At 34.7% G+C, this 13,229-nt stretch overlaps 1 protein-coding gene across 2 annotated transcripts in view; it reads left to right on the top strand.

Annotated features, from left to right (window-relative positions):
• MAP2K4 (mitogen-activated protein kinase kinase 4) overlaps positions 1-13,229 on the top strand; it is a 127,032-nt gene that overhangs the window by 75,414 nt on the left and 38,389 nt on the right. For both annotated transcript variants that reach the window (XM_064378289.1, XM_064378290.1), the window contains one exon: positions 822-941. In XM_064378289.1, coding sequence (XP_064234359.1) covers positions 822-941 — 120 coding nt within the window. The remainder of the gene's footprint in view (positions 1-821; positions 942-13,229) is intronic.

Below are 13,229 nucleotides of genomic sequence, written 5' to 3'. Positions count from 1 at the left end.
GTACTTAATGTTTTCTGGCATTCTCTTAGAAATGTGCAAAGAAATTGTTGTGTACCTTGGTTAGGAATATATCCCTGGTACAGCTTGGTTAGGAATATATGGAGGAGGGCTTTATTAGCTTAGGAATAGACAAAAGAGTCCTCTGTTTTCTCATTTTTAGGTTTTCTTCCACAGGTTTATGCCGCCTTGCATTTTGTTTTTAGTGTATAGAAAGTGCAGTTAAAGGACAGAGTCCCAGTCTAGGATTTTGGTCACCTGGATTCTTGTCTGTGCACTGCTTCTATACTAGTATTCACTTTATCCAGTTCTGGACTATTCCCCATCTTTATGAATGAGGACATTGTGGTATGGTGATGCTAGTGAGTGAAGAGGGATGTTCTTGCATTGAATGCCTAGACTCCATACGATTTTGAAATGGTGATTAAAAGTATGTATAAAGCTACCTGTAATTATTCATATGAAACTGTTACAACTCATTATCATTTTATCTATATTTGCATGTGGAGGTTAATTTTTACTGCCTATGAACTTTGTTGTGTAACTCCCAACGTTATTAGTAAATGCTTGTGGTTAAATTGCCCTGTCTCCTTTAAAGGATTCCTAAGTGCTGTTTGTTAAAATTTCAGTGGTAAAAATTATTCTTGTAAAGCATAAGGAAAGCTGATAATTTTCATATCTCGTTAATATTTGTGAAGTTTACTTGGTTATTTTTAGTCTCGTGGTAGAGGTTTTTCTCCACCACGAGACTGAAAATTATTATTTTTTTTTGACAAAATTATTTTGGTTTTTTTTTTTTGACGTCTTTTGTCATTCTTTTCCAGAGAATTCGGTCAACAGTGGATGAAAAAGAACAAAAACAACTTCTTATGGATTTGGACGTAGTAATGCGGAGTAGCGATTGCCCATACATTGTTCAGTTTTATGGTGCACTCTTCAGAGAGGTAGGAATAAACTGGATTTTAGCCGATGAATGAGTATCTAATTGGGACAAATGACGATGGCAGGATTAGATTCTAATCTTAAATGCCATACATTAGTCATAAGTTAATATCTCTGTATCTTAGTATGTAACCATGATAATCTACACAGTAACTTCTGACACTCTTTTTGGGGTAGTGGGTAAGGGGTGAATCACATATATTTTTGTGTGTGTGTGTGTGTGTGTGTGTGTGTGTATGTGTGTATTTTAGTATTTGTGGCTATCATTTGTAAATCTCATATTTCCTTTTTTTATTTATAAGTATTTTCTTTAAGAACCTGACAAATCAACTGACTTCTAAATATCAGTGCTTTTGCTATAGGTTTAGATTTTCATTGGGCCTTGAGCAGTGCCTCCCCCAACTTTATTTTTTAACTTTTACTCATCTGTCATCAAGTGTATATCTGCATTTGTATAAACATTTGTGTGTCCCTGCCCATAATCCTGAAGTATACCCATCAGATATGGAAATTAACAATTACAATAGAAATTATTTTTTTCTGATTCTCTTATCCAGACTTTTGTGTAGAAACTAAAGCTCTAATTTCTTGGTCTCATAATCATGTTTCTTCTTTTGGCCTCTGGTTATTCTGTATCCTAATTTGGATTATCATTTCTGCCTCCAGCTCTCAGTCCACTTACTCATGTCCAGTCATCCAGCTGCCTGAAGTGTGGAATTGAGTTTGGGCTAGGAGTAGAGCTGGAGCTGTAAATGAGTCAATGCATTACGGTATCCTAGACTACCATCAAAAATTGTGATACTTAGTTGAGTAGGACTTGAACTGAACTGCTAAGCATTGCAAATACTCTTTAAAAAAATACCTTTCTCATTTGAAAATGTTAGGATGAATAGCTGGGTTATAATAAACTGGAAAGAAAAAGCCTCCCACTCCTCTCTTCTTTTTGAGATGGGATCATAGAGTGTAGCCTTGGGGTTTTTGCTGTTATTGGCTTTAAAATGAATACATATTTTTAAACAGGGTTGAATGTGGCACTGAATAGAAATATATGAAATCTTATAATTGGAAAACATGTTAGACGTTAGTTAATTCTAAACCTGATTCTGAAATTTTTATTTGTTTTTCTGTGCTCTTACTATGTAACTAGTAACAATGCATTCTACTTCATGACGGAGCCCATTTCTTTGTTGAATCACAAATTGTTAATTCTGGACTCATGTAGTTTCTTTTTATTCCTGTCTTGATACTTTTTATTCATTTTTATGACCAGATATACTGAATTTGTTAATTTTCTTCCATCATTTCACATCAGCATTATATTACATCAGTATACAGTCATGTATTCATGTGTATGACTGTATCTTGGACCTAAATGTTATGTAATATTATTCTAAATGTTTGGAACTTTTTTCATGTTGCACAAGAATCTTTCCATCTCCTCCTCTGCCTATTCCCAAACTGTGAACTTTTCTTCACAATCATTAAATCATCACACCATATGCAGAACAATAGTTAATTAGGGATTGAACTAGGTTTTCTCTCCTAACTAGATTCTCTGGTCAGCTTTTTCATTGCTGTATTCATTTTCACTATAGACTTTCCCCAGCTCTATCTGAACCCTAAATCGCCTCCATAGTGCTGGAATATACCAATTTATTTCACTTCTTCACTTATTTAGTCATTCATTTAAGTACCATTTACATACCTAGCCTTGGGCTAGATAGTGTGCCAGTCTGAATGTATGAAAAGAAAGCGGAGTAAGTCATATCCATGATTGATAAAAGTGGAAACAGCACAGAAGCTTGGAGTAGTATCTGAACAATATTCTGATGGTTTTCTTATGGATAGCTGAGTAAAATTTGATTTTATGTCTCGGAAAGGTTGAAGGGAGTTGACATATGCAGCTGTAAACACTGACATCTGTGGAATGCTTTACAGTTTTCACATATATTGTCTTCCCAATAATATTTGGGATTTGGTGGTATTATCCCCTATTTCCAGATAGAAAAATGAAATTTAGTGTTTTTGGCAAAAGTTACACAGCCAACAAGTGGCAGAGATGGGATTCCAGAGACAGAAATCTCACTGTTCCTTCTATTTTATTAGAAGTGGTCCGGAGATGAAGATATAAATATATATGCTTTTTTAATAAGAATTTTGATATGATAAGATGTATGATAAGATGAAGGTTACTTCACACTAAGATGAGATGAAGGAACTACACAGCTAAGTTGTATAAAGACACAAAATGCCTAAGTAGATGAAACACGAGCTTTCCCCTCAAGTTAGAATGGAATCTGTAATAGGTACTTTCTCAATAATAAAAGGTTAAGTTTTAGAAAAGCAGAAAATAGGGCTGGGTGTGGTGACTCACACCTGTAATCCCAGCACTTTGGGAGGCCGAGGTGGGTAGATCGTGAGATCAGGAGTTAGAGACCGGCCTGGCCAGCATGGTAAAACCGTGTCTCTACTAAAAATACAAAAAATCAGCTGGGCATGGTGGTGTGTGCGTATAGTCCCAGCTACTTGGGAGGTTGAGGCAGGAGAATTGCTTGAACCCAGCAGGCAGAAGTTGCAGTGAGCTGAGATCGAGCCACTGCACTCCAGCCTGGGCAACAGAGCAAGACTCCGTCTCAGAAAGAAAAAAGAAAAGCAGAAAGTACAACTTTTACAATAGTGAAAGTGTTACTTTTATTATTTACCTTTAAAGAGTGAATAGTAAAAGTGTATTTCCCGAAGTTACAAAGGTTAAAAATATTAAAATAATGAACAGATTTAGTAAGAGTTTAAAGAAACATTTTTCTTTTGCAGTAGATGATTTACATGCATCTTTTTTTGGTGCTGTGACCTTCAGTTCTAGTAATAGAACACAAAATCTGAATTCATGAAAGGAAATAGTAGAAATGAATGTATGTAGTCAGGACTTTTTACTTCACCTTACCGTCACTGTGTGAGAGAGAGTGCTTTCAATTCCTGTTACTGTGAGACACCCTTCAGGGATTCATTTCACCTAATTTGTACAACCACTAGACTTCAGCTCTTGTTTTGGTTCAGTCAGCCATCCATCAAGGAGCTTATGAGACGTTATTTTTCTTATTCTTGCAGCTACTATGTATTTATTTAAATTTAAATGTTATTTAAATTTAGGGGTACAAGTGCAATTTTGTTATATGGATATGTTGAGTTGTGGTGCAGTGTGGTTTTTTAGGTATCCATCATGTGAACAATGTACATTGTACCCTCAAGTAATTTTTCATCATCCACCCCTCTCAACTCCACCTACCCTTCTATGTCTCCAAGATCTCCAGTTGTGTACTGTGTCCATGTGTGCACATGATTTAGCTCCCACTTACAAGCAGGAACATGCAGTATTTATCTTTCTGTTTCTGAGTTGTTTCACTAAAGATAATGGCCTCCAGTGTATCCGTGTTGCAAAAAAAAAAAAAGATTTTATTTTTTTATGGCTGAGTAGTATTCTATTCTGTATATATACCATGTTTTAAAAAATGTGGACATTTAAGTTGATTCCATGACTTTGCCATTATACGTAGTGCTGCAGTAAGCATACCAGTGCAGGTATCTTTTTGATATAATGATTTATTTTTATTTGGGTAGATACCCAGTAGTAGGATTGCTAGATCAAATGGTAGTTCCACTACTTAGAGATTAATCTTGCTGTTGGGTAGTATTGAGCATCTGAAAGTTCTATAACTTATTCAGAGCAGTGAGTAATACTTAATATTGAAGTTGGTAACTTCTTTATTGCCATTGTCTTCAACCATGCATACTTCTTCCTAGGATGGAACCGAATTCAAAAGTCCAAGTACAGCTTGGATTTGGTTTAGATAAGTTATTAGATCGCTCAATTGCACAGGTTTCTAAAAGTCATTTTCAGGCTTTGTAGGTAGGTGGGAAAAAGAGCTTGATAATAATAGAATAATGGAAGTAACTTTTAGCCTATATTTTACAAAAAAGACCTACCACTTATCTTAACAATACTGAAACTTAGTATCACTTAAAAATCCTTTGCTTATGAAATAACTATTGCTAGCAAGCTATACATTTTAAGTAGCAAAATTAAATTTGTTTGGAATATATGAAATTCCTCAAAAATGAAACTATTGTCTTCTAATATATGAAACTTGAGAATTTCATAGCAGGTAAACTCTTATTTTAAACCTCTTTAGAGGTTGGGAAATAAATTCTAGTTGAGAAAGCACTGTTCTTAGTAACTTGTGAATGTAGAAGTTCATCAGACTATAGAAGACAGTGATGCTGACTGAAGTGAGCCTTTTCTATCCTTACTTCCCCTTTTCTATCCTTACGTCCACCCCCTTCTCCTGTCCCTTTTCTTTCTCCTTGCGAGTTTTAAATGCAGCTTATGGAGGTAAAATTGACATATGATAAACTTCCCATATGTAAAATATACAGTTTGATATGCTTGAACAAATGTATATACCTGTAGAATTATCACCAAAATCAAGATAATGAATATACCCATCAGTCACAAGTTTCCTTCTGCCACATAGGTAATACCTGCCACCTCTCTGTTGTCCCCATCCTCAGATAACCACTGATCTGCTTTATGCCACTATAGATTAATTTGTATTTTCTAGATTTTTATATAAATGAAATCTTACAGTGTATACTTTTCAGTTTGTTGTCTTTCACTTGGTATAATTGTTTTTGCATTTATCAGTAGTTTGTTTCTTTCTTTTAATTGCCAAGTACTATCTGTAATGTTACATTATGCAGATATATCAGTTTGTTACTCATTTACCTGTCGATAGCCATTTGGATTGTTTTCAGTTTTTGTCTATTACAAATAAAGTTGCTTTGAGCATTTATGTCTAATTGTATAGACAAGCTTTTATTTTTCTGGGGTAATTACATGGGGGTGGAATGGCTAGATCATATTGTAGGTGTGTGTTTAACTATTTAAAAAATGTGTGAGCCTTTTTCTAAGGTAGTTGTATCATTTTATACTTTCACCAGTAGTATTTGAGAGTTCTGTTTCTTCCATATCTTTTTTTTTTAAAGATAGAGTCTCGCTCTTGTTGCCCAGGTTGGAGTGCAATGGTGTGATCTTGGCTCACTGCAACCTCTGCCTCCCAGGTTCAAGTGATTCTGCAACCTCTGCCTCCCAGGTTCAAGTGATTCCCCTACCTCAGCCTCCCAAGTAGCTGGGATTACAGGCATGCGCCACCACATCCAGCTAATTTTTTGTATTTTTAGTAGAGATGGGATTTCTCCATGTTGGTCAGGCTGGTCTCAAACTCCCGACCTCAGATGAACCACCCGCCTCGGCCTCCCAAAGTGCTGGGATTACAGGCGTGAGCCACCACGCCCAGCCTCTTCCATGTCTTTTCTAACACTTAGTATGATCTTTTGTGTTAATCTTTAGCCATTCTAGTAAATGTGTGGTGCAATCTCTTTGTATTTTTAATCTGTATGTTTTTAATGACTTACAGTGTTGAATGTCTTTTCATGTGCTTCTTTACCAACTTTATATCTTCTTTGATGAAGTTACTGTTGAAATCTATTCTACATTTTTATTTAAATTGGGACATTTGTTAATTATTCAGTTTTGGGAAGTTTTAAAAAATATATTTTGAATACAAGTTTATCATCAGACCTACAATTTGCAGATACTATCTCCTGTCTATGCTTATCTTGTTATATTCTTAACTGTTTTTGGAGAGCAAAAGTTTTTAACGTTGATATAGGCCAATTTTTAAATTCATGTATTGTGCTTTTGATGTTGTATATAAGAGCTCTCGTCTAACTCAAGCTCACTTAAGATGATCTCTTACGTTTTCTCCTAGCAGTTTTATAGTTTTAGATATCACATACTTATCATCCATTTGGAGTTAGTTTTTATGTATATTGAGAGTTATATATTGATGATTTTTTTTGCATATGGATATCTTTTGCACCTTTATCAGATATCAGTTGTCCATACAGAGGTGGGTCTATTTCTGGACTATCTGCTCTGTTCTGTTCATCTGTTGTCTGTCTTTGCACTAATCTCACATGGTTTTGGACTACTCCAGCTTTATAGAAAGTCTTCAGATTTGAGAGTGTTGGTCCTTAAACTTTGTTCTTTTAAAAGTTGTTTTGGCTCTTTCATATCCTCCATTTTCATGTGGATTTTAGAATCCACTTGTCAATTTCTACCAAAAAAGATGCAAACAACAACAACAAAAAACAACCTGCTGGGATTTTTGATTAGGATTTTGTTAAATTTGTAGGTCTACTGGGGGAACATTGATATCTTAAAATAGTAAGTCTATTGACCCTTTAATGTGGCATCTCACTCCATTATTTTACATCTTCTTTAATTTTTCTCAGCAATATTTTATAGTTTCACTGTATAACTCTTTCATGTTCTTACTAGAGTTGCCTTTAAGTGTTTAGTATTTTTAATGCCATAATATATATTTTTAAATTTAATTTTCTCTTGTAACTAATATGCACAAATATCATTTGATTTTTTATATTGATCTTGTCTGCAGCAACCTTGTTAAACATATATTCTAGTAGCTTTTTTAGGTCCTTTCAGATTTACTACATAGATCATCATTTTGTCTGTTAATAAAGAGAGTTACTTCTTTCTTTCTCAATTAGTGCCTTTATCTCTTTTTGTCTTGCCTTATTGCACTGGCTAGAACCTTCAGAATGCTGTTGAATAGATACGGTGAGAGTAGACATCCTTGTTTTTTTTCCTGATTTTAGAGGGAAAGCATTCATGTTTTCATCATTAAATATAATATTAGCTATGGGCTTTTGATTGCTTTTTTTAAAATTGGTTGAGAAAGTTTCCTTTTACTCCTAGTTTGCTGAGAGATTTTATCAGGAATGGATGTTAGATTTTTGTCATATTCTTTTTCCACATCCTTGAGATGTTTTTGAGATGTATGATTTGTTTGTTGTTTTAATAATGGTAAGTTATATGGATTGATAACGGATATTAAACATAGCTTTTATTTCTGTGAGAAATCCACTTGGTTATGATGTATTATTGTTTTTGTCTATCACTGGATTCAGTTTGCTAAATTACTAAAATTTAGCTAGTTTGCTAAAATTCATTAAAAAATTTTATATCCATAAGAGGCATTGATGTATGGTTTTCTTATTTCTGTCTGACTTGTATCAGTGTAATGCTAGCCTCATAGGATGAGTTGGGAAATATTTCCTCTTCCTGAATTTTCTAGAAGAATTTATATAGAATTGGTATTATTTCTTCTGTAAATGTTTGATAGAATTTACCAATGAAGCCACTTGAACTTGGAGATTTCTTTGTGAGAAGATTTTTGACTGAGTATCCAATTTCTTTCAAAGATAGAGTTCTATTCAAGTTATGTGTTTCTTGTTGAGTGATCTTTGTTATTTGTTTCTTTCAAGAAATTTATCCCTTTCATCTAAATTATAAAATTTATTGGAATAAAATTATTCATAATATTCCTTTTTTATTAATATTGGTAGAGTCTGTAGTGTATACTTTTGTCTTCCCTGTCCGTCCTTCCCTCCCTCCTACTTGTTTCTGATACCGGTAATTTATATCTTCTTTTTTTCTTCCCAATTAGTCCGGCTAGAGGTTTATCAATTTTATTGACCATCTCTGTGAACCAGCTAGCTCTCAGTTAAATGATTTTCTTATCTTTTTTTTAAAGAGTCAGGGTCTAGCTCTGTGGCCCAGGCTGGAGTACAGTGACATCATCCTAGCTCAACACAACCTTGAATTCCTGGGCTCTAGGGATCTTCCCACATCAGACTCCTGAGTAGCTGGGACTGTAGGCATGCACTACCACTGCCTGGCTAATTAAATTATTATTTTTGTGTGTATTTAGATGGGGTCTTGCTTTGTTGTCCAGGCTAGTCTCAGACTCCTGGCCTCAAGCCATCCTCCCACCTTGGCCCCCTAAATCTGGAATTACAGGCATGAGCCAAAATCTGGCCCCGTAAATCACTGGAATTACAGGCATGAGCCAAAATCTGGCCCCCTACATCACTGGAATTACAGGCATGAGCCATTGCACCCGGCCTTAGTTACATGATTTTCTGTATTGCTTTTCTGTTATTATTTTTTGATGGGGGGGGTCATTCTGATTGTGATTTCTTCCTTTCTTTTTTTGTTTATTTATTTTACTTTAGGTGCATACTATATCTGGCATTTCTCCCCATGCTATCCCTCCCCACCCTCCCCTTCCTCCCTACCTCCCGCTGTCTCCCCGCCACCCTGCCACAACTGTCCCCAGTGTGTGATGCTCCTCTCTCTGAGTCCACATATTCTCGTTGTTCAACACCCACCTATGAGTGAGAACATATGGTGTTTGGCTTTCGGTTCTTGTGTCAGTTTGCTGAGAATGGTGGTTTCCAGATTCATCCAAGTCCCTACAAAGGACACAAACTCATCATTTTTCATGGCTGTGTAGTATTCCATGGTGTATATGTGCCACATTTTCTTTTTGCTTAATTTGGTTTTCTTTTGTTTCTTAAGGTGGTCCATGCTCTTTTTATACTGTGAAATATTTTAAACATAGACTAAATTACAGAAGAGAAACAACTACCCAAATCTTATATTGGCATATTTATTCTTTATCTTTCTTTAAATATTATAAATACAATTAAAGCCCTGATCACATTTCCCTTTACAGATCTAAACACTACCCTGAGTGTTTCCTTCAATTTGTTTGCTTGTTTAGGTTTTCCACATGTGTATTTTCCCCTACATTTTACGTAATAGTGCTTTCTGTATTTTCAGTTTAAGTAAATAGAATCCTGTATGCATTCTCTATTGTACATTTTATTCAGCATAGTTTTATTCAACATAGTTTTCAAGGTTTATGTAAATATAGATTTATAATATATAGTCTTAGTTAATTTATTTTAACTACTATGTAGTATTCTAATGATTAAATACACCCTATTTTATTTTATTTTTAGAAATCATAATGTAGATTGCTTCTAATTTTTTATAATTGTAAACAGTACAAAAATGAACAATTGTTTTGCATGTCTTCTTGACAACTTAGGTTACAGATGATTTAGCATATGTCCATGGAAATATAATTGCTGGATATAATGATACAAATGTCTCCAACTTGAGTACTGACTTACATTTCCACCAGAATTTCTGTATCAAGAATTGTATTTGATGTTAGTCATTCCTGACTATTAGTAGTTTGCTTAGTTTATAGTTTCAATTGTTAGGGTTACCTCATGGTCGAGGTTGGCTCCTAGAGTTCAGCTATCATGTCGATACCAGCCTGCCCAACATGGTGAAACTCCATCTCTACTAAAAATACAAAAATTAGCTGGGAATGGTGGTGCATGCGTGTAATAGCTACTCAGAAGGCTGACGGAGGAGAATCACTTGAACCCGGGAGGTGGAGGTTGCAGTGAGCTGAGATCACACCACTGCATTGCAGTCTGGGTGACAGAGCGAGACTCTATCTCAAAAAAAAAAGAAAAGATACTTGGTGTCAGTCATTCCTGACCGTTATAGTAGCTAGCTTAGTTTATAGTTTCAGTTGTTTAGATTACTTCATGGTCCACATTGGCTCTTAGAGTTCAGCTATCATTCCATATGAAGGAAGGAAAAAGGGAAGAACTAAAAGGATTTTCCTGGAGTCATGAACCAGTGGTTTTGTGTCCAGTGGTTTTGTGTTGATAGCTCTTTGGTTGCCTTTCTTTACATTTAAAGACTGAGAAATGTAGATTTTATCTAGGTACATTGTACAGAGGAAAGGGGGAATGTTTATTGAGTATGCTATCAGCATTTACTGTCACAGATCTTTTTTTTCCTGGTCTGTACTAACATTTGATAATAAACATTTAATTTTTGGCAGTTTGAAATGGTATCTCACTTTTAAAATTGCATTTCCTTGATTGGTGAGATACAGAATTTTTTGACACGTATTTAGGCTTTTTAAAAAATTGCCTTTGATGTTATTCTACTGTTTCGTCTTTTCCTAATTAATTTAGCGTAAATATTATTCAGGGATTTAAAACAATCTGTAATGTAAGTAATGTTTGAATGATACCATTTAATTATAGCCAGCATCTAGTTGTTTAACAAGTATTCTTTGAGTCCTTGCTCTGGCAGAGGTTACATTCTAGTAGGGAATATATATGACGAACATAATAAGTAAGTAAATTACATTTTATATTAGAGGACGGTGAGGGCTTTACAGAACAGCAGGGTAAGGGAATGCCTGGTGGGATGATTTGAACTTTATGTCAGTACAAATGCACTTTATATCAGTGGTATTGATCTTTTGTTTCTTTACATCTAAATAGATGTTTTTGTCTTATTTTTAAACTTTTGGTATGTTGTCCTTGTTTATACAGAGGTATTCATTATAATGGAGTTAAATTTAACAGGTCTTATCCTTTGTGATTTGTTGATTTTATGTGTGTACCTGGGAAAAAAAATTTTCCGACATAAAAGTCATGGAGAACTCTTACAAAAAAAGTTTTAAATGTTTGCTTTTACAAAATCCATTTGGGAGTTTTTGCATATATATTTGTCAATGATTTGATGCCAGAATTTAATTTTTTTCTATATGGAAGGCCAGTGGTTCCAGCAGCATTCATTGAATAATGCATTCTTTTGCCACGATTTGCTTTGTTGCTTCTGTCATTTGTCAGACTTCTGTATCTGCATGAACTTTTGCATCTGTTTCTTTGGTGTATTTATCTTTTGTTTGTGATGGTTTTATAAAAAGTCTTTATATGGTAGGTCAGTATCTCTTTAAAATTATCTAAGTTATTCTTGGCTCTACTTTAATACAAGCTTTAGGGTCAGCTTGTTCAGGTTCTTGAATTCTTAGATTAATTTGGGAGAATTTGACGTGCTTATGATCTTCACATTTGTAATCATGGTCTGCCACTCCATTTGTTCAGGTTATTGTTATGTCCTTTAGTAACATTTTATATTTGTTTTAATAAAGGTTCTGCCTATTTTATTATATACATTCCTTGGTGACATAGTTTGTATCTTTATCGAGAGTGACATCTTTTTTACTGTATTTTCTAATTGGTTATTATTAGTATATGTAATTGGTTATATGTGGATCTTCAGGAACTATTATGTTACCTTTGTAGTTCAGATTTTCATTATTCTCCAGCTTTTTTTTTTTTTTTTTTTACCAAATAAACCTACATTTATTAACTTTTTCTGTATTTCAGACCTGTGGTCATCCTGTTTGCTGCTTGAGCACGACAGTCATGCTGCTGTCACTACTTTTTCAGGCAGCTCACAGCATTTCATTTTTTAAATGCAGCTCATTGCCATTGCCTTGTTCTCTGTATGACCAAAAGGAACCGTCAGAGAGATAAGAAAGTTACATTAGGTTATGTTCCTTAAAAATTACAAAGACTTGTTGCTCTGGAGCTCATTGCTCTTTTCTCTCCCGCCTTCTCATCTTCAGTTTTCAGTTTTCTTCTTACCTTTATTCTCCCACTCTTATATCCAGCTTTCTCTTTTGTTTGCCCATATTTCCCTTCCTTTTCCCTTCCATTTGGTAACTGTAGTGTTTAGCACCTGCCAGTCACTTTAGTTTGTGCTTTGCATCCTCCACTGAGGATGTTGGGGCAGTCTCATTTCATAGATGACATGAGGAGGCCCAAGCTTATGTAAGTAGAAAGTAGGAGAGCTTAGATAATGTCAGGCCTTTCAGACTCCTAACATCTGTGCATCTGTGTGTGTGTGTGTGTGTGTGTGTGTCTGTGTCTGTGTCTGTGTCTGTGTTTTCAATTTGCTATATTATAGAGGTTGTTTCTGTCTGCTATTTTTATAAGTGGATGAGGTAAATGTGCTGTTCATCTCTAATGAAAATTTTTAGTAAAGCTGTTTAGATAGTGTCTCTAAAATAAAGCTGTGTCTGTTTTGGGTGGAGGGTGTTACTCGATCTTCCATGAGAGCCAGTCTCACAGTGCACTCTAAAGAAAAAGAGGTTTACAGAGAGACGAAAGATTAAATGCAGAAAATGTAAAAGTTCACTATGTCAGATATGCTTTACAAAAACTTATTATGTATAGCCATTTAGCTACATGATTGTTCTAGAAAGTGGTCCTGTTGTAAGAGTGCATTATAAACATTGATAGAAGAAAAGCATTAGGGACACTGGATTCTGTTCATGGGTAGTGTATTTTTCTAGGCAAGTAATTTTACTTTTAATAAGCATTGATCTCTTAGATAATCCAAGGATAGGATTGATTATATAATTATTATATAATTGAAGGATAGGAGATTAGTGGGTAGAAAATCTTTGATGATAATGGTT

Source organism: Aotus nancymaae, unplaced genomic scaffold (assembly GCF_030222135.1).
Source record: "Aotus nancymaae isolate 86718 unplaced genomic scaffold, 86718_ANA_hifiasm-v0.15.2.pri h1tg000018l, whole genome shotgun sequence".
Lineage (NCBI taxonomy): Eukaryota > Metazoa > Chordata > Mammalia > Primates > Aotidae > Aotus > Aotus nancymaae.
Note: the sequence above shows the minus strand (reverse complement) of the source record. Positions and strands in the feature narration are given on the sequence as shown.